Here is a 21,122-nt window from a genome sequence, read left to right on the forward strand (position 1 = left end):
TTATTAAAACTTTATTACATTTAAATCCTTTATGTTATGAATAAAGAGCAAGCTCATTATTCTCGAATCAAATTGTAGTCCATTCTCATCTTAAAAAAAGAATTTTATTTTCAGAAAACAATTTATAATTTTGACTGAGACGTATAAAGTTATATATAATATATGATTTAGATACTATCCAATTAGGATCAAATATTTAGATATTATAATGAAATCAAAATTTTAATTACAAAATTAAATGTGAATAATATTAAAAAATCTTAGATTGTAATAAATGATAAAATTAAGGGAAAAAAGATTTAAGTCGTACTTGTAAGATTTGACTTGAGAGATAAGTGTTAGATAATTATGAATTTAGAAGATTGATTTAAAAGATAGTTTTAAGAAAAAAAATTGTCGCCTAAAACATGAAATAAGAAAAAGACAATGATATTCTATTATTTTAGAAAATTTGAATTCAGAGGGATTAATGGTTAAAACTGTTTTTCTAAAAAATCTTAAAGCACATACGATCAAATATAAAACGGCATCGTTTCATTAAACCATTAAACGCATAGTTTTAGCGTTAGTAAAAATTAAACTTCGTTGTTTTGAACAAAAATAATTTTTTGTATGATTTCAAAACTTAAAAATAAATAGAATTTTAGCAATCTGATTTTAATAAAAATAGAATAGAAAATATGGTCATGGTCAATTTAATCAAAACAACAAATAATTTCCATATATTCAATTCATTTACATCATTCAAGATCAATCATTCCTAATTCTCTTCTTATCTTACAAAATGTATCTTAAGGGTTTTGTAAAGATATCAACAAACTGTTTTTTTCTAGGAGCAAATTCTAATTCTATATCTCCATTTTGCATAAAATCTCTTATGAAATGATATTTGATTTTTATGTGTTTTGTCCTTAAACGTTGGATAAGATTTTTAGTTAGGTTGATAGCACTGGTATTATCATATTTTATGAATACATGATCAACCTTTATATCATAGTCATTAAGTTGTTGCTTCATTCAGATAATTTGAGTAACATAGCTTTTAGCAGCTATATACTCAGTCTCGGTTGTGAATAGATGTATAGAAGTCTATTTCTTTCTAAACCAAGAGACTAAGGCATGACCAAGAAATTGACATGTTATAGAGGTACTCTTCCTATCTAATCTACTTTCAGCAAAATCAGAATCACGGTATCTAATAAGATTAAAATTTTCACATTTAGAATACCAAAAGCCAACAGATGATGCATTTATTAGATATCTAAAAATTATTTTAACAGTAATTAGATGAGATTCTTTAAGACTAGACTGTAATCTAGCACACAAACATACACTGAAATGAATGTCAGGTGTTGATGTAGTAAGGTAGAGAAAAGAACTAATCATACCTCAATATAGTTTCTGATCTACATCATTACCTTTTTCGTTCTTTTCTAATTTGATACCTGTATTCATTGGAGTTTCAATTCCTTTTAGCTCATTCATTTTTAATTTCTTCAGCATGTCTCTGATGGTACTTTAATTGATTTATGAAAATTCCATCCGCTGCTTGTTTGATTTGCAATCCAAGGAAGAATATAATTCACCCATTAAGTTTATCTCGAATTCATTTTGCATTAATTTAGAAAAATTATTGCACAAAAAATCATTAGTAGCACTGAAAATTAGGTCATTAACATAAATTTGGACAACTAAAATATCATTTTTTTTTTAAATTTTTGGTGAACAAAGTAGTATTAACTTTTTTCTCTTGTAAAACCATTTTCTAATAAAAATTTAGTCGTTCATACCAAGCTCTTGAACCTTGTTTCAATCCGTAAAGTGCTTTTGAGAGTTTGAAAACATAGTTTGGAAAAATTGAATCTCTAGAACAAAGGGGTTGTGCTACATAAACTTCTTCATCTATATATCCATTTAAAAATGCACTCTTAACATCCATTTAAAATAGTATGAAATTTTTTAAAATATGCAAAAGTACAAAGCATCTAATAGCTTTAATTCTAGCAACCAGAATAAAGGTTTCATCAAAATCTATTCTTTCATCTTGGTTATATCATTTAGCTACTAATCTAGTTTTGTTTCTAATTATATTTCCATTTCCATTTATTTTGTTTTTGAAAATCCATTTAATTCTAATAATGGATTGATTTTTAAGTTTAGAAACAAGTTGTCAAACTTTACTCTTTTCAAACTAATTTAGTTCTTCTTACATTGTAAAAATCTAACTTTTATCATTTTGAGCTTCTTCATAAGATTTAGGCTCCAATTTTAAAATGAAAGTAACATTACTGAAATATCTTCTCAATTGACCTTTGTCACCATTTTTTGATTTGGGCTATCAATAATATCTTCTTTTGAATAATATTTGTGATATTTTCAATTTTATGGAAGGTCTTCATGAATTTTATAATTGATTTGCAAATTTTCCACGTTCAGTTGTTGTTCCTCACTTCTTTGATCTTCATCATTTGGAATTTCTCCATGATCAATTTGAGTAGTATCCATTTGCTCATCTATGATTTTCTCACTTGTTTTCTCTTTGCTAAAAATCTGTTCAAGATTAGCTTCACAAATATCTTTTTTTAAAAAATAAAATTAGATTCATTAAATACCACATTAATGGATTCCTCAAACACCAAGCTTTTTCTATTAAAAACTCTATAAGCTTTGCTTATAGAAGAATATTCAAGAAAAATACCTTCAAAAACTTTACCATCAAACTTACCAAGATACTCTTTGTTTTTCAAAATATATAGCATTTGCATCAAAAGACATGAAAATATGTTATATTTGGTTTCTTAACTTTTCATAACTCGTATGTTGTTTTCTTTATGAATACTCTAGTTGTAACTCTATTGACAATGTAACATAATATATTAATGGCTTCAGCTCAAAAATATTTTGAAAGAGGATTTTTATTTAACATAGCTCTACTCATTTCTTGCAATGTTCTTTTTTTTTTTCAACTACTCCATTTTATTGTGGAGTTTTTAGAGCAGAAAAATAACGAATATGCCATGGTTTGAACAAAAGTTGTTAAACATGTGGTTTTCAAATTTTTTTCATGGTCACTTTTTAAAAATGTAATATAGTAACATTTCTCACTTTGAACATGTTTATAAAAAGTTTTAAAAATATTAAACATTTTATCTTTATATGCGAAGAACAAAACCCAAGAAAATCTTGAATAATCATCAACAATAAAAAAATATATGATTTTCCACCACAACTTTAGGAGTTATTAGTTCAAATAAATCAAGATACAATAAGTCTAAGGATCTTAATGTTGAAATTTCATTTTTGGTTTAAAACGGACTCTTATTTGTTTTCTCATTGAACACGTTTTACATGGATGATCTTTTTCAAAATTTAGTTTTAGTAAACCTCTAATGAAATTTTTCTTTAAAAGTTTTATAATCAAATGCATACTTGTATGACCTAATTTTCTGTCACAACTAGCTATTATTATCAAAACTAGCTAAGTATTTTTCTTCACTACTTTTAAAGCATTCAAGATCAAACATATGAATATTATCTATTCTAGATGCTATAAACAAGACATTATCATTCAAATCAAGAATTTCATAATGTGTAATTAGAAAATGTTACCTTAAATCCTTTATTACAAAGTTGACTTACATTTATTAAGTTATATTTCAAACTTTGAACAAGTGCTACATTTTCAATACATAGTTTCAGTCCAATCATTCCATTTCTAATAATTTACGCTCTACCTTTATCTATAAATCTCACAAATTCTTTTGTTTTCATCATCAGCTTACTAAATAGGGTTTTGTCACCAGTCATATGACATGAACATCCACTGTCAATATGCTTTTTATTTATTTTCTCTTTATGCTTTAGACAGACCTAAAATCAGATATCTAATTTAGGTATCCAAATTTTTTTGGGTTCTTTTCATATTAGCAATAGCAGGGGCTGTACCTTTTGGTAAATAGAATTTATTTACTTTTGTATTTCTTCTTCTTATAGGACATGAATGAACTATATAACCTTTTTTATTATAGTAAAAACATGTAATACTAAGAAAAGAAGATGATGAGGATTTCACAAAATAATTTATGTATTTATTATTATGATTTGTAAAGTCATTGTATCCAATTTTAGATTTCTCTCTGAACATTCTTTGTGAACCAAGCAGTAGTAGATCAAGAGATTATTTTCCTTTTATAAATTTTGCTAGATCATTTATTAAAGATTATGTTTTAATTTCAAGAATTTTATTTTTCTCTAAAAGCTTTTCATAATTTTATTTTGAAATTTCTAACTCTTTTTTCAGATTATTGAACAAAATTATTTGAACTTTGTAAAATTCATTTTCTTTCAGAACCATATTCAGAGAAATATTTTTAGACCTCAATGATATATTTTCAAGTTTTAATGATGCACATTTTCTTTTATATATCTTATATTCATCATAAACTTTAGCAAAAACAAGTTCTAACTCTTCTATATTAGATTGTTCAGATTTGATTACCTCAATGTCTTCTTCTTTTGAAGATTCAACAACTTCTTCTTCAAGAGCCATACAATAGAGATCAATTTCATTGTTCATCACTTGAACTTTCATTAGTTGCGTCCCAAACTGCAACCATAACTTTCTTTCCTTTATCTTCATTTTTCTTCTTTTTGATTTTTGGACAATTGGGTCTGATATGACCGGATTTGTTATACTCATAGCAAATAACTTCTTTTGGATCTTTGTGAAGATGTGATTGAGAATCATCCTTTGCCCATACTTTTTTATAAATCTTTTGTACTTGTTTTCGCCTTTTCTGAAAACTCTTTTAAATTTTCTTGTCAACATAGTTATCTCCTCTTCATCATTGAATATGCTAGAGAACTCACTTGTGTCTATCTTTAAAGTAATATATTTCTTTTTACCGTCTGTCAGCTTTTCTGATTTCAAAGCTATGCCTTTTTCTTTTTCTATGATCTCCTTTTTGAATATCATTTCATGGATAATTAATGATCTAATCAGCTCATCATAGGAGTACCTTGTAAATTCTTTTATATCAAATATGACTATGCTTTTTGCTTTCCAAGACTTCAGCAGAGATCTCAAAATCTTTTTCACTAACTCAGCTTCTTCAAAACTTTTTCCTAGTACTTTTAGAATATTGACTAGATCAGTAAATCTAATACTCATTTTAGCAATGGTTTCACCTGGTTTCATCTCAAACAGTTCAAAGTCACGAACCAGTAAGTTTGCTTTTAATTCTTTTACTTTATTTGTGCCTTCATAAGTCACTTCAACCTTGTCCCATACTGCTTTAGCAGACTCGCAATCTAAAACACGATTGTACTCAGTTACATCTAATACACAATGAACTATATTTATAGTTTTAGCATTTGAAAAGATCTTTTTCCAATCCGCATTAGTATATTCTTCTTCGGTTTTCTTTCTAATTCCTTCTGCAACCATAGGAAATTCAAGACCTTTTAGAATTTGTTACTGATAAGCGATTGTCGAAGCCGTAAAAAATAAACCTATTATCAATCAACAAATAAATTTGTAGATAGTGGCAATAGGGTCGAACCACAGGGATTTGACACCAAATATCTTCCTACTAATGACTAAGGCAAGTAAATAGCAAAAATAAAAAGGGGGTTTTGTTTTGAAGATGTACTAAAGCTAATTAACAATAGAAAGCAAATAATTTAAAGATGAGTAAATCAATAAGAGAAAAACTTCTAGTTGAAGTATGGATCTATTTTAGATTGTTTAGAATTGATCATTGATTCTTTAACACTCCTATTTATTTCAATAAATTAGTTTAGGATGTGAAAGACGCTTCTCACAATTCAAATTCCTCCTTAGTTCTAGTTTGATTAGGAAACGTTCGCTAATCAAACACTAGTTAACAAGTTGCCAAGGAACGTCCTTGGGGCTTTTAGCATCGAACAACTGTTAACTGCATTAAGACTTAGAGAAACCTAATTCTAACCTTGCCAACCGCGTGGTCAAGTTTAGATTATGCAACTTGATTAAATGAGTGTTCAAATAATCTAAGCAATTACGGACCTAAATTATTCAAACAATTGTTACTCAAACAATTAAAAGCAATAGGCCTAAATTGATTCTAAAAGCAAAGCAACAATTATAGAAAGATCAAATTGCATAAATATTGAAAGTAAATAGAAGTTTAACAATGGAGATTTAAATCTCCCAATTCATCACAAATCTGAATTTTCCAACTTCAACTAGAAAATAAAGTGTTTAGCCACTCATGGTGGACAAAATCACAAAAGAAAAGAAGAAGAAAAGAAGAAGACAAGCTGCTGTATTTTTCTGCAGAATTGCTGAAGATGAGATGCCCTTTGCTGGTTTGGAGGCTGCTCTTTTATAGCTGAAGAATTCCATCCATCTAGGGTTTTGAAATCCCTTCTTGATTAGGTTTTTTATTCCTCTTTTGATGTTGAATTTAATTGCAAATGGAATTCCTTAGGTGAGAAACTCTTTCGTGGCTCTTGGAATTGTGTTGACAGTGATTGAGTTGGATTTGGGCTTCTCAAAATTTGAAATTCTGTTTTCTGAACAATTTCCCGCTCTGCTGTCAATTTTTGCTGTCAGTGTGATCGGGGCGGTGATTTGGGCAGATCACTGCCCCAATCGCTTCCTGTGAATCAGTCCAGTTTTCAGCTTTCTGTCTCTGCTTCCTCCGCTTGATTTGGGCAGTGATTTGGGCAAGTTACTGACCCAATCACTTTTCTGTCATTTTCTGCACTTTTTCTCCAGTTTTCCAATTTCTTTCTTTTCTGTAAAAACAAGATAAAAATCATAAATTAAGCTAAAAAATGTGTAAATAAGCAATGATAAATATAATAAAAATGTGGCTAAATTATGCTTGATCAGTTACCATGCTTCTATATCAACAGATTGTATAAAATTTTTCATTCTAACTTTATAGAAAGAGTAATTTGTGCCATTAAAAAGAGATGGTTGTGTGATTGAATAGCCTTAGGCTAAAGGTGCAGGCATGCCAGCAAAATTAGAAGAGTTGGCCATTCTAGGATCTCTCTAACATATTTGAACCTCAAGCAAGAGAGTACAATTCTGATATCAATTTATTATCCTAAGATAAGTGATTATAAGGGGGTGAATGGGTCACTTTATCAATTTTTTAACCCTTACTCTAAGCTTTAATGAAAACTTATGGCTACTAATTCTAAGTGTGAAAAAGTGATTGCTTGAAACGTATATTTCAAAACAATTTCTTGAAGGATTTTGAGAAACAGCTAAACACAAATAAACACGTACTAAACTGATGCAGATAATGCAAAGTAGAAATTAAATTAGCAAGCTAATTTTATCATATTCTATCATCATTGATTTAAACTTATAAACACATATCTCATGTTAATAATGAAAGCTAAAAGAAAAGAGACTAGGGATAAGAAAATCAAACACAGAGATTTTATACCGATTCGGCAAACACAGCCTACATCCACTCTCTCAAGGTCCTTCCTTGAATCTTTACTTTACTAAACCTCTTTTACTAGGCAAAAAAATAACCTTACATACAATAACAAGCTTTCCAAGTGCTTGTAGACCTTTACAAGTTTGATTTAGTGCTCAAACTTCTATCTAAATTTCAATAGGTACTTAAAACTTCTATCAAGTGAATATACACTTGATTAATCTTATATAAGTTTTGATTTAGAATGAAACACTCTTAACAACTATCAACAATTACAATACAATGCTATTAAGATGAGAGAGAGAAAATTTGCAAATGAAGATCAGAAATTTAAATGAAAAGCTTTTAACACAAGAGGTTTTGAATGCTCTTAGAAAATCAGAGCTCTCATTACTCATTTATGAAGAGATTCAGTCTCTTAAATTGGTGTCTGAAAAAATTTTTCTTAGCTGCAGAGGTAGTTAACGGTAATAAATTTTGAAAACACTAGCCGTTAAAACATTGAGAATCGTGTAGACTAAAATTAGTTAAATTTGCAGACTGAAAATAGTTAGCTAAAATAAATACAGATAAAATTTAGATATCTAAATTTAAATTATATCTAAAAAATTAGATGTCTAAATTTAGTTTTCTAAAATTTTAATAAACTAAAACAGTAACTTTCAAATTCTTGCTTTTTGAAATAAAATTCTTCTTTCAGAGAATATAGAACGTGAATAAAATATTTTATCATTAGCATATCAACTCACTCTTTTACAATGAATCTTAAAGATTTATTTCTTCACTTTTTTCCTTTAATTCATCTTGTATTTTTATAAAAATCTTCTTCCTTTTTTATGTAGAGAATTCTTTTGATTTTTCAATACTTTCCATATACTCTATTTTTGATATTAAAGATTGTTAGATAAAACACAATTCATTAAATTTTAGTATCATCAAAATCAAGCTCTTTCAAAACGTATGAGACCAATAACATATATTACTTTATTTTTAAACCCCAAATAGTTGACCTTCTGCATTTTGACTTTTTCAATTTGAAAGTCTATTCATGGAAACATTATTTTTTTATTTAATCATAAAAAAATTTATTCTTTATAAATTTTTATTATCGTACCCTATACTAATTTAATTATTAGTTAAACTCTAAACTTACTCTATCGTTACTTTTCTTATTAGAAACTAATGAAATTGTCATACCATCTAGCCATTTATTGCCACGACATTCTACTATATCAATAAAATTCAGAGTACAATTCATAAAAATTTAAAAAAAATTCAGAGCACAATTCATAAAATTTTAAAAATTTATTTTTAATTGGTAAATTTTTAAAGTTCATGGTGAAATTATAATTTTTTTTAAATTTTAGTATTTTTTTATTATTTTTTCTAAAATTAAATTTATAATATTAAATAATAATTTTTAATATTATTATATTTATTTAATTTTATCAATAGTATATTAATTTATATTAATTTAATTTTGAATTAACTCACCTCCTAATTTTTTTTTTAAATTCACTCTAATTATTTTAATTAAAAAATATATAATTAACGTTATAATTGAAAGTAAAAAAAAATTATTTAAAAAATATTAAAAGAAAAATAATTATTTTTATTATTTTATATTCTTAAAACTAAATGATGTGAAATATCATTTTAGACAATATGTTTTAATATTTTATAATTAATATATATATATAATTAATTTATAAATTATAGTACTTGCCGTTGAGTTCAGGAACAGCAGATTGAAATTTAAATTAGAAATCTCTCGAGTTTCAGCGTATACTTATATAAAATATAATAAAATATATTTATATAGTTTTTTTTTTTTTAAGTTAGATGTAAATAGTTTTTTTATCTATTTTTATTGTAAAATTCTTCACTATAAATAAATAAAAATTCATAAGTATGTTTAATTATAATTTAATTACTATTATAACTCATTTCATAATATTCAAAATTTTTTAATTAAAATAATATTTTAAATAAATAAAAATATTTATGTTAATATAGTTACTATTATTATTTATATAAGTAAAATAATATAAAATATTAATGATGTAAAGTCACGCGAGTGTGTGGTCGGGTTTAACTAATTGGATAAACAATAGAGATACTTTAACTAAATTTCTTTTAACTTTTTCGAATTCTATTTTATTTAAAATTTGTGATTTGCTATTAATAAATTACTAGTTAATATATAATATTTTAAAATTCACAAAATAGTATTACGGTGATGTGTAAATTTAGTCAGAAAAGAATATATTTTTTTTTATTTTTTTTTTTTGTTTATTAGTGAAATCTAACCGTTTTTCTATTATAGTATTATTTGTTTCTGTTACTCAGATCTATACGTACGGAGACGTCAGATCCCTCTCTATGTCAGACGACTATTTAATTCTCCCGGCGCACATGCGAATAGAATTGCAAAGTGATTGGACTAGTTATTCTCTCTCACATCACATCACTAGATTGAATTACTTCCTGTTGGATCCATACTCATGATGGATATGACTTGCCCCATGTATCCGGATTAGAGCTTGCAGTGTTGGGTGTTGAATCGGTCTGCTTGCTTAATAGGTTTTGAGTTTGTAATTTTTTTTAGAACCCGACCTTGTCTCTAGATATATTGTATTTTTTTTATTGAGGTTAAGTAAATTGAGTTAATTCGGATACCAAACACAATTATATCTACTTTTCGGTAAATTAATTCTTTAGAAGTGTACTTTCTGAAAAATATATTTCCCAAAAAGTAGAATGTTTTAAACCAAACAAAGTCCTAAAGTTATCTATCTAAATTTATTTTAATTGATTTAAGATAACTCCAATCGAGCAACATTTTAGTTCATTTTTAAGTTTTTTTCAAATTATTTTATTTTTTTTCCTAGAAATGATTCATTTAAAATAAATTACATGATTTTTTTAAATCTTACATCATTTTAATTTTTTAATAAATTTTATAAATTAAAAAAAATAAATTCTTCTATTATAAATAAAATAATAATAATAAATAAATCAACTAAATTAAATTTATTCAAATAGAGGATTTAACTTTCTATTTAATCTCAATTTCGTTTAAAATGAATATTTTTAGGCTATATTTCTCAATTTATTAATTTTAGCCGAAAATTTAAGAAATTTAATTTCTTATTTTTCTTATTTTTGAATTAATTGAACTTAAATTCTAAGCTAATTTAGAAAAAAAATGTACTTGTGTATGAAATTGAATTTCCTAAAAAATACAGGAGTAAAATAATATATATAGACTATAATCGCTTATAAATTTATTTATGTATATTTTTAATGATTAATGTCATTTTTTCATGAACGTTAATTTTTTATAAAAAAAAATCACTAAAAATAAGATTTTCATTACATTGAGCAATTTCCACACTACTTAAAACGATAAAAGTTTATTTAAACATTTAATTAAATAAACTTAAAAATTATGTTTAAAAAGTGAAAAATGAGTTCTCAAAAAGATAAAATGAAAAATGAGTTTTTTAATGTCTAATTTATTTAATCCACTTGCTATTTGATAATAACCCGTGAGTTGTTTATTTAGGGAAAAAGTTAAAAGAAAATACCTTCTAATTTTACTCATTTTAATTTTAAAATTTATTATTTAATTTATATTAAAATAATACTTGTAATATCTGTGATATCATATTATTAATAAATAGCGATAATTTTTTAACTCTGTTAAAGATAATTAAAATATAATTATTAATTAAAAATTAAAAATATAAAAAATATATAATAGTTTCATTAAATTATATTTTTATTTTAGAATTTATAATTTAAATTGTATTAAATTAATACCTATGATTTTTATATTAATATATTTGATATATCTAAATATTACCGTTTTTTATTAAATATGTGATATTTTATATCTTAATTTAATATAAATTAAATCATATACTAAAGTAAAAAATCAAGTCACTTTTTTATTTTTTTATAATTTTATCAGTAATTAAATAATAATATAATATTTATTTTTTAATTTATGGAAAAATTATTAAATATGTTAAGATTTTAAAATAAACATTTTAGTTTAAAAAATTATATATAACTTTATTTATAGTTTAAAAAACTTTAACTTAATTGAATTTGTTTTATGAATTTTATACAGGCTAAAGAATATTAACTTAAACTTGATTGGTCCATTAAATGAATTTTTAATATAGATTGTAGATTTATTTTTTAAAAAAATTAAATGTTATAGTTGGCTGTGATTATAAAATTTCATATATTTTAATTATAAAAATATGAAACAATAAAATAATTCAAAATACCATATATTTTTGTCATATAGAATTGTCTTGTGATAACTATTCACGATTTGCTTTAAGCGATTGTTATATTCAGATAAGTTTTATTAAATTTTTTAAATTAAATTTTAAAATAAAATAATTGAAATTTTTAAAAATTAAAATTAAAATAAATAAAAAATAATATAAAATTAAATTAAATTTCTTAATCGATTAAATTCGAACAATTATTTTTCGATCGATTATTTTAACTTGTATCAAATAATACTTACTTTAGATAGCACATATTTTTTATATTATAAATAGAGATTTCAAATTTAAATTATGAGTTATAAAGTGTTTTTAATTTTAGATTTTACCTTCTTAATATACTTATATAGAGCAAATAAGTTAACCAGAAGCATACATATAAAATTTGTGAATAATTTACATGAATATTATATGTTTGATCCAATTTGTATTAAGAATTACCTTTTAAAACTTAAATGGTAAATAATTTAAGATATAATTTTTTTCATGAAAAAATTACATAAATTAATTTAGAAACTTAGAACTGAATTGAAAATATATTAAACTGAATCGGAATTTAAGAACCGCAAATCATTCTGTTTCAGATTCTAGTAGACCCGGATCAGAACTGAACCAAAATCACATATCTCCTATTTATAAGTCAAACCAACTGGTGTAGCGGCTCATCATTGGCACAACTCTCCTCTTCCCTTGTGTCTGTATCAAAGTCATTTCACAATGCGAAGCAACCTCAACTACTGTTCTTCCATATCGAAACCGTCGACCACAGGAAGCTCCAATATTGTGGAAGATGATGGTTTGATTAGTGGAAAGAAGAGAAGGTCAGGATTTGTGTTGCTGGTGTTGTTTGGAGTATTTATATACTCATGGGCTGTTTTCCGTTACCGGTTCCAGAGATTGCCGTCGCCTCTCACAGCTGAGCAGGCCGGCGAGAGTGGCTTTTCTGAAGTGGAGGCTAGGAAGCATGTCCAAGCCTTGACTCAATTGGGCCCTCACCCTGTTGGGTCTGATACTCTTGACCTTCCTTGGCAGGTACTGTGGATTTATGAGTTTGTTTAAAAAACGAAATATATATATATATATATATAAGATTAGTACTCAAAAATATTAAATTTTATTTTTATAAATTATCATAAACCTGTGTTTTTTTATGAAATTATTTAGTTTATTTTTATTTTAAAATTATTTAATTAAAATATTATTTATTTTATAAAATATTGATTTTTTAATCCTCTTAATTTAAACCGTCTTTTTAACTAACATTAAAATAGTTGGTTAATGATGTTTTTGATAAAAAAAATTTAAAAAAATCATTTTATTTTAATTAAATGATTTTAAAATATAAATGAATTAATTATTTTTTAAAAAATTCATAACATAAAATATGATAATCTCTAAATTTATTATTTTTTAATTTATATAAAATATTTTATTAATTTATATTAAATATTTTTTTCAATTTAACTTTTATAAAAATTTATGTAACTTTTTAAATTATATTAACACTTAAAATAAGTTATCGATAACATTATACAAAAATATTTATTGCTATGAAAAGTGAAATAATTTAATTCTTAAAATTTTATTCAGAATAATTTCATTAAAATTCAGTTTTTACAATAATAATTTAATCATTTAAATTTTATTTTCTTATAAAAATTTAATTTTTAAATTTTAAAAAATATATATATATTTAAGTATTAAAAAAATATTTAATATTAGGCTGCAATAAAATTTGTTGATATAAAATAAAGCTCTATGTCTATGATGAGACAATAGCCCCTCCACTTATGTTGGCTTGCCACTCCTTTTCACCGAGATTTCTTTTTTTGTCTATCGATAAGAGCGTCTTTCCTTTTAATGAAGTATGGACTTTATTAGAATTGAAATAAAAAAAATTGAGTATTTATTATGTAAATTATATTCACGATTTATTTTCATATTTAAATAAATAAAAAAATTAATAAATTAAAAATTAAGATTCGGGTTTATATAATGAAAAAATATTTAATATAAAATTATTATAAATATTTTAATATAAATTAAAAATTAAAAATTAAAAATTTAAATTAAAAAATTTTGTAAGAATTCAATTGTTCTTTTTTTTGAAAATTCTTGTTTGGATTAAAAACGAGGGAATTATGTATTGCTACTTCCGCGAGAAAATTGGATTGGGGGTTGTGATTACTTAACTTTAATACACGAAATTGGTTGAAAGAATTTATCTTGTCCCTGTGCTTGTTATTCTCTTGCTTGCACGTTGAAAATGAAGGGGACAGATTTGTTTGTAACATCCTGTTTGTGTTTCAGAAGATATAGAATGTACCATTTATCACTTCTGGAATCTCTTGTTTACTGATACTTCATTTTGTTGTTTATTTTGTTTTAAATAACAATCAGATATCAGATAATTCATTAAGCTCTATTTTATCATATGGGTTTGGGAATTGGGAACAAGATAACAAAACCTGTATAAACTGTTTCTAGTTTGTTACATCCAATCCTCCTGTTGAATCCCATGTTGATTTGGATAGGGTAATCTGCCCATTATAAGGTATTGGACACTTCAACCCATGCGCTAGCTTTTGGTGGTGAGTTAGGCTTGGCCCATTTTCTTGAGACCTCCTGTTTGGTTTCAGACTTTCATTCTGGAGTCTAGACCATGCATATTTAATACTACTCTCTTTTCCTGTTACTCGGCTATCATCCTTCATAATAACCTTTTAGCTATCCATTTCATGTACAGCCATATGTTGATACATTTATATAACTTGCATTATATGTTGATACATTCATGTAACTTGTATTCCACCACAGCACGTTTTGACAGCAGCAGAAAATATTAGGAAAACAGCTCACAGGGGTGTTGCTGTCCAAGTGGAGCATTTCCATGCAAAAGCTGGCGCAAATCGTCTGGACAGTGGCTTCTCTAAGGGGAAAACACTTGTTTATTCAGATCTTAAGCACGTAATTATAAGAATCTTGCCAAAAAGTACATCTGAAGCAGGAGAAAATGGTATTGCATCTGAAGCAGCAGAGAATGCTATTCTCGTCTCTGCTCACATTGATACTGTAATCGCAGGGTATGCTATCTTTCACTTCCTAACGACAATCTAATATTTATCTTGAGCAAACCTTTTCTTCCCATTTCTATTAGCTTTGATGAGTCCACATATATAAGCAAGTGCTTTTCTTTGCATAGTGTAGTGTATGATGATTATTTCTCTTGCTCTGTCTCATGGGTCCAAGCATGTATAAATTTATGCAACCACTATAAATAGATTATAGCATGAAGTAACAAGCTCTAAGAGTTCGGTTTTAAGACTAAACTCTATTAATTCTTTCATGAATTTCATGATTAGATTTGCAGAATGTAAGAAAAAGCTATGATCTTACTAGAGAGTAGAGACTTCCAAGTTATAGTATAATTGAGTTACGTATGGTCATTGTACCTTTTGTCAAGAAGCAGAGTACTGCATGATTTGAGTATAAATCCTTAGTTAGATCTTAATTGAATGAATTGAAATAACTGTACATTTTATAATCAGATGTAATAAAGATTAAGGAAGAACCTGCCTTTTCCATTGTCTTATTGGATGGAGGAATTTCTCCCAGAAAAAAAAAATTGTAGGAAATTTTCATGCTTTCTCCCATACACTGTACATTCAAGACATCCACAAGTTGGCCTTTATGGCGCATCCTTGAATATCTTTCATATGCTATGATGCTTCAAGTTTGTTTTCACAACCATGTTGTTTTCTGTTGCCTTCTTACTCAAATAAGGACCATGCATGTTTCAGGGAAGGGGCTGGAGATGACAGTTCTTCTGTGGCTGTTATGTTGGAACTTGCTCGGGGGATTTCTCAGGAGGCTCATGGTTTCAAGAATGGCGTAATATTTTTATTTAATACTGGCGAAGAGGAGGGTCTAAATGGTGCTCATAGCTTTATAACTCAGGTTGAATGCATTGTCAATGCTTGCACTCATTATGGTCATCTTCCCCAATGATACCTTGAGTTTTTTCTCCAGCAGTTATAAACTATTTGTTCAAAGAAAGAAAAGTGAGCTTTTTTTTCTGAATTTTTTATTAGAAGCTTGCTGAAGTTGGCCTCTTGCATATTTGATGTGCATGATTATTTTGCAGTAATTGCTCAGGAAAAAAAAAAAGAATGTAGATGATTTTTTTTTTATTAACTCAAAGGAATTTCTTTCAAGAAAGAATAAGATTTTATTTGTAGTACATTGAAAATGTTTTGTCGATGCAGCATCCGTGGAGTAAAACTATTCGTATGGCTATTGATTTGGAAGCCATGGGTGTTGGAGGAAAGTCTGGCATTTTTCAGGTATAATTTTCTGAATCAATATGCTTCTACATTTTTTGTGCTGCAATTTGATTTGGCACCTTGTTACGATATGAATGTGGAATTCTGTGGTTTAGGATTCCTGTAAAAATAGGTTTTTCCTCTCTTTTTTTTTTTCTTTTTTGGTTGAATAATAGCTAAAGAGAAGGAAATGAATGTGTTTGATGTGCTATGATTCTATTCCTTTAATATATTATGTATTTAGAATATTGAACCTTATATCCTTCTTCTCCACTTGGTTGTTTTATCATTCTCTATGGCCTACCAAGTAACTATGTTCCCTTTGTTGTTTATTTGTGGTTCTTCACCTACAGGCTGGTCCGAATCCATTTGCTATAGAGAACTTTGCATTGGCAGCAAAATACCCATCTGGTGATATTGTAGAACAGGTTTGTGGTTTTGTTTTCAATGGCATCTCCCATATATCTATTTCTTTTTTATAGTTGATATATTTGTGTTTTAGTTCTGATTGTACAGGATCTTTTTGCAACCGGATTCAGTTCTGCTACAGATTTCCAAGTTTACCGAGAGGTTGCTGGTCTTTCAGGGCTTGACTTTGCCTTCATAGATAACACTGCTGTATATCACACTAAGGTCTTTCCAATGTGTCCATACTTTTTCATTTTTTGGTTTTGGTATTCATTTGCTTGATAAGCTCCTTGTACTTTGGAGAAAGGAGTGAAATTATGACACAACTCTTTGAGCTGACTTACATCGCATATGATGGAACCTGTATTTCTGTTGTACTTATTTATCTGATCTCTTTTGTCTTAAATAGAGAAGGGAAACTTATATAATAATTTGGTTTGAAGCTAGGCTAGTTTGTCATGCTTTGCCGTCTTTGAAGCTTTGACTACATAAATATTGATTATTAGCTAGTGGCATAAATAAATAAACAAACTGCAAGGATTATATAATTGTATGTCTGTTTAATTAGAAATTATGGAAAAAAAATTCCTGGCAGAATGATAAATTGGAGTTCCTCAAACCTGGATCTCTTCAGCATCTTGGGGAGAACATGCTTGCTTTTTTGCTTCAGATAGGTCCAACATCTCATCTTCCGAAAGGCAACACAATGAAAGAAGAGGAAAAAAGTGGACAGGACACTGCTGTATTTTTTGACATTTTGGTACTTTTAGCTGCTGAAACTTTAACATCAATTTTGTTTTTGCATTGAATGGTCATTGAGCATGTCCTATACCTATAATGAAGTTTGTAGCTGATTTTTATGATTTACATCAATCTCAGGGGACATACATGATTGTATACAGGCAAAGTTTTGCAAGCGTGCTTCACAATTTGGTGATAGCGATATCACTTATAATATGGAATGCATCATTGCTTTTGGGTGGTTATCCAGCTGCTATTTCATTTGGCTTGTCAATTCTCAGTGTTATCCTTATGTTGATATTTTCAATAAGTTTCTCTGTTCTTGTGGCCTTCATTCTACTGCTAATATCTTCATCACCAGTGCCCTATGTTGCAAGCCCATGGTTATTAGTTGGGCTATTTGCCGCACCCGCACTCATAGGAGCAATGACTGGCCAACATTTTGGTTACCATCTTCTTCAAATATATTTGTCAAATGTATACCCCAAGAAAAAGCAGCTTTCATCTGTTAACCAAGCTGACTGGGCCAAGTTAGAGGCTGAAAGATGGTTGTTTAAGGCTGGTTTTATTCTGTGGCTTGTTGTTCTGAGCTTGGGAAACTATTACAAAATCGGATCATCTTACATTGCACTCTTTTGGTTGGTTCTACCAGCATTTGCATGTAAGGTTACATTTAGCTTTGTAACTGTGGGATAAGAAAGAAAATGAAATGGCTTTATAATTTTTTCATGCCTCAGATTTGAAATCAAAGATGTGATGTACAAGATAACAAGATTGTCTCACTGGTCTGTTTCTGAATTTTGGAATGTTCAGACCTCTTGGTTGAAGCAACTCCAACCCCTGCTCCTTCTCCAATGCCTCTCAGACTTGCAACTTTATTGATGGGTTTGCCTTTACCAATTACAATTGCTGCAGGAACGATTATTCGGTTGGCTGCCACAATAATTGGGAATCTGATTCGATCTGATAGGTAAAGTTTATAATGTTGTTACCATGTTGCTCATTTTCTACTTAGAAAGCCATTATTTAAATTAATTTCTTGTTTTCCATCAAAAGTAAGTTTTTTGAGAACAAGATGTTTTTGAACTCTTTCAAATCTCTCTTAATAGGTTGTGCTTGTATCGAGATATTAAATGACAGTAAAATGCTGGAGTTCCATCATTCAAATTGTCCCAAAAGATATGATTTGGTAGCCACTCCTGATTTGCTTGATGTTTAGAAATTGATTGGATATGATCTATGGTTTTACAGGAACCCAGGTGGCAGTCCAGAGTGGCTAGGAAGTGTAAAACTTGCCGTTTTTGTTGCTGTTGTCATATGCTTCACCATGGTTTATGTGTTATCATACGTCCATCTTTCAGGTTTTTATTTTTTGCGATTGCTTTTTTCAGTTGCGTGCCGAAATGGGATTTTTGTTAGATGATGGCTCTGCCATTAGATGAAGTGTGCATTTGGCATCAATAACTTCATAGGTGACATTGGTAAAATTTACTTTGGTATAGTGAATCATAATCCTATACTCATGCACTAATGGAGTTGTGAGTTTAAGTTTGCAATATTTTCTTGAATTTGGATCTCTAGAGCCTTCTAAAATAAAGGCAAATCATATATAAGTTATTTTTCTGCGGATTGAATATTAACCCGTTGAACTTAGAAATTAAGACTTCAATGAGTATTTGATGATGAATGTAGGTTCCATTTTTTTAAACAATTTATTGTAGTAGGACTTGGAATGAAAATGTTATAACTTCATTTGTGTACTACTGATGTCTAGGTGCAATAAGAACAATCATCCTTGGAACTAGTATCCTGTTCGGATTCTCACTCATTTTAGTATTATCTGGTGCCACTCCTCCTTTTACCGAAGACACTGTGAGAACTCTCAATGTAAGTTCCCATTTGCACATTAACTACAGTTGCGTTTTCCGTGCTTTACGTGGCTTCATATGATTACAAATTTCAAACATGGTTTCTCAGGTTGTGCACATTGTGAATACAACAGGAAGCTATGGTAATAAGCAACATCATAACTCATATGTGTCTCTATTTTCCGGGACACCTGGAAAGTTGACAAAGGAGGTTAAATACATTGGAGAAGGATTCTCTTGTGGGGGAGACAAGGTCGTTGATTTTGTTAATTTTTTTGCGAAATATAGTTGTTGGAGCCATGAGGACACTGAAGGTGGATGGGATGACTCAGATATTCCTACATTGCATGTTCATAGTGATACAAATGGAGATGAACGAAAAACTAAAGTTTCAATTGATACGAAAGTTTCTAAACGCTGGTCTCTTGCAATTAATACTAATGAAGTAGAAGATTTTACTTTGAAAGGTATGTTGAAACGCTTATTTCTATAGAAAATATTTTTCATATGCAAGTTATTTTTCGCATGGTTTATTATTTAGTCTAATATTATGGAAAAACTCATTAATTGGTCCCTCTTTACTATTTAGTCTGTATGTTATGAAAAAATTCACTTGTTGGTCCCTCTATTTTGAAAAATACACTAAAATATCAGAAAGTCTATTAATTGGTGTCTCTCTGTTAATTTTAGCGATTAAGTATTGCAAAAAAGTTTAAAATACTCCTAATATGGAGAGATTAATTAGTAGATTTTTTAAAAATCTGTGGGACCAGCTAATGAGTTTTTCAAAACTATTTAACGGCTAAAATTAACGAATGGACTAACTAGTAGACTTTTTAAAATATTTTTAATGTATTTTTTAAAACTGAGAAACTAACTAATGAATTTTTTCATACCATAGGGACTAAATAGTAACTTTTCCTTGATACTATTGCTAGTTCCACTTGAAAACAATTCTCCTCCATCCTATTCACTTTCTCAAACTTTTAACCTGGAGTGCAGCAAATTCAAAAGAATTAGTTCCATTTGGCAACAAGAGCAGCGTAGATGGATGGCATATAATTCAGTTTTCAGGAGGAAAAAGATCTCCTAGAAAGTTTAAGCTAACCCTTTTCTGGGCAAAGAAACCTACGAAGTCTGCTCACAGTGTGGATGAACAAGCAACAGAGAAGCAGCAGCCTTTGTTAAAGCTCAGAACAGATGTTAACAGATTAACTCCAAAAGCTGAAAGAGTTCTGAGGAAATTCCCTAAATGGTGTTCTCAGTTTGGGAAGTCCACATCTCCCTACAATCTAGCATTTTTTACCAGTCTTCCTGTTATGAATCATGGCAGCAGAATCGCTTGGGCCGATAGACAACCTGGTTCTTCCAAGGTTTATGTTAGGAGAAAGGATGAGTCAGCAAAAGAAGCTTCTGATGCCTCCAGGTCAGCAATGCCGTCGGAAAGGAGATGGAGTAGTTACTGAAAATTAAGACAGTATATATAGATAGTGAATAATTGGCAAGGCATACCTTTGATGTGCGAGTTATTCGGCTGTGCAGGCTGCAGCTGACCAAGTATTGTGTCTTGGTTATTGTCTTGTATTGATGAGAATTGTTGAGAATAATAAAGTAGTTTTGAGTTCTTCTGCTGTAAATTCAAGTTTCATTAATACAATCTAATAGCTTCTTCTATTTTTTTCTCTCTTTTTTTTTTTTTTTTTGGAACAATTGGCTTTGACTTAAATTTGTAGTCAATACCTTTCAGACTTGAAAACGACTTCGGTATTAATAAAATAAAATCTATTAATTATTTTCTTCTCTAAAATGTATTTTTGCGATGCTAGATAAAGATACTTTATATAACTAATCATTAATTAATATGTATGTTTAAAAATTTTATATTATTTTTTATCTTGTAGAGAATGGTAAAACATAATCTTATTTGTCAAAAAATAAAAAATAAATCCATCCAGTGTTGATTGACAAGATTTTTTTTTATTATTATTAACCAGATAATTTTCATCAACGATCTTTTATTTTTTTTATTGTATT

The 21,122-nt window shown here is 28.0% G+C and overlaps 2 protein-coding genes across 2 annotated transcripts; one reads left to right on the top strand and one right to left on the bottom strand.

Annotated features, from left to right (window-relative positions):
- Positions 1 to 4,270: 4,270 nt before the first annotated feature.
- LOC122724921 lies at positions 4,271 to 5,446 on the bottom strand. The gene has a single exon (XM_043961150.1). The coding sequence runs from the start codon at positions 5,444 to 5,446 to the stop codon at positions 4,271 to 4,273; it is 1,176 nt and encodes a 391-aa protein (XP_043817085.1).
- A 6,943-nt stretch (positions 5,447 to 12,389) lies between these two features.
- On the top strand, positions 12,390 to 20,628 carry LOC110624498 (endoplasmic reticulum metallopeptidase 1). Its single transcript, XM_021769679.2, has 13 exons — positions 12,390 to 12,781; positions 14,567 to 14,832; positions 15,550 to 15,706; positions 16,015 to 16,092; positions 16,425 to 16,499; positions 16,588 to 16,704; positions 17,075 to 17,239; positions 17,359 to 17,881; positions 18,034 to 18,190; positions 18,472 to 18,581; positions 18,995 to 19,107; positions 19,198 to 19,555; positions 20,091 to 20,628. Exons 1-13 carry the CDS (start codon positions 12,467 to 12,469, stop codon positions 20,552 to 20,554), a joined length of 2,898 nt encoding a protein of 965 aa, XP_021625371.1. The 5' UTR covers positions 12,390 to 12,466; the 3' UTR covers positions 20,555 to 20,628.
- The last annotated feature ends 494 nt before the right edge of the window (positions 20,629 to 21,122 follow it).

The sequence above is a fragment of the Manihot esculenta genome, chromosome 10 (assembly GCF_001659605.2).
Source record: "Manihot esculenta cultivar AM560-2 chromosome 10, M.esculenta_v8, whole genome shotgun sequence".
NCBI classification, from domain to species: domain Eukaryota; kingdom Viridiplantae; phylum Streptophyta; class Magnoliopsida; order Malpighiales; family Euphorbiaceae; genus Manihot; species Manihot esculenta.

Coding starts and splice junctions, on each gene's coding strand:
- LOC122724921 (XM_043961150.1), bottom strand. CDS start 5,446: ATGGTTGCAGAAGGAATTAGAAAGAAAACCGAAGAAGAATATACTAAT.
- LOC110624498 (XM_021769679.2), top strand. CDS start 12,467: ATGCGAAGCAACCTCAACTACTGTTCTTCCATATCGAAACCGTCGACC. Junction 17,240..17,358: donor CTGTATTTTTTGACATTTTG/GTACTTTTAGCT, acceptor CATCAATCTCAG/GGGACATACATGATTGTATA. Junction 19,556..20,090: donor AGAAGATTTTACTTTGAAAG/GTATGTTGAAAC, acceptor CCTGGAGTGCAG/CAAATTCAAAAGAATTAGTT.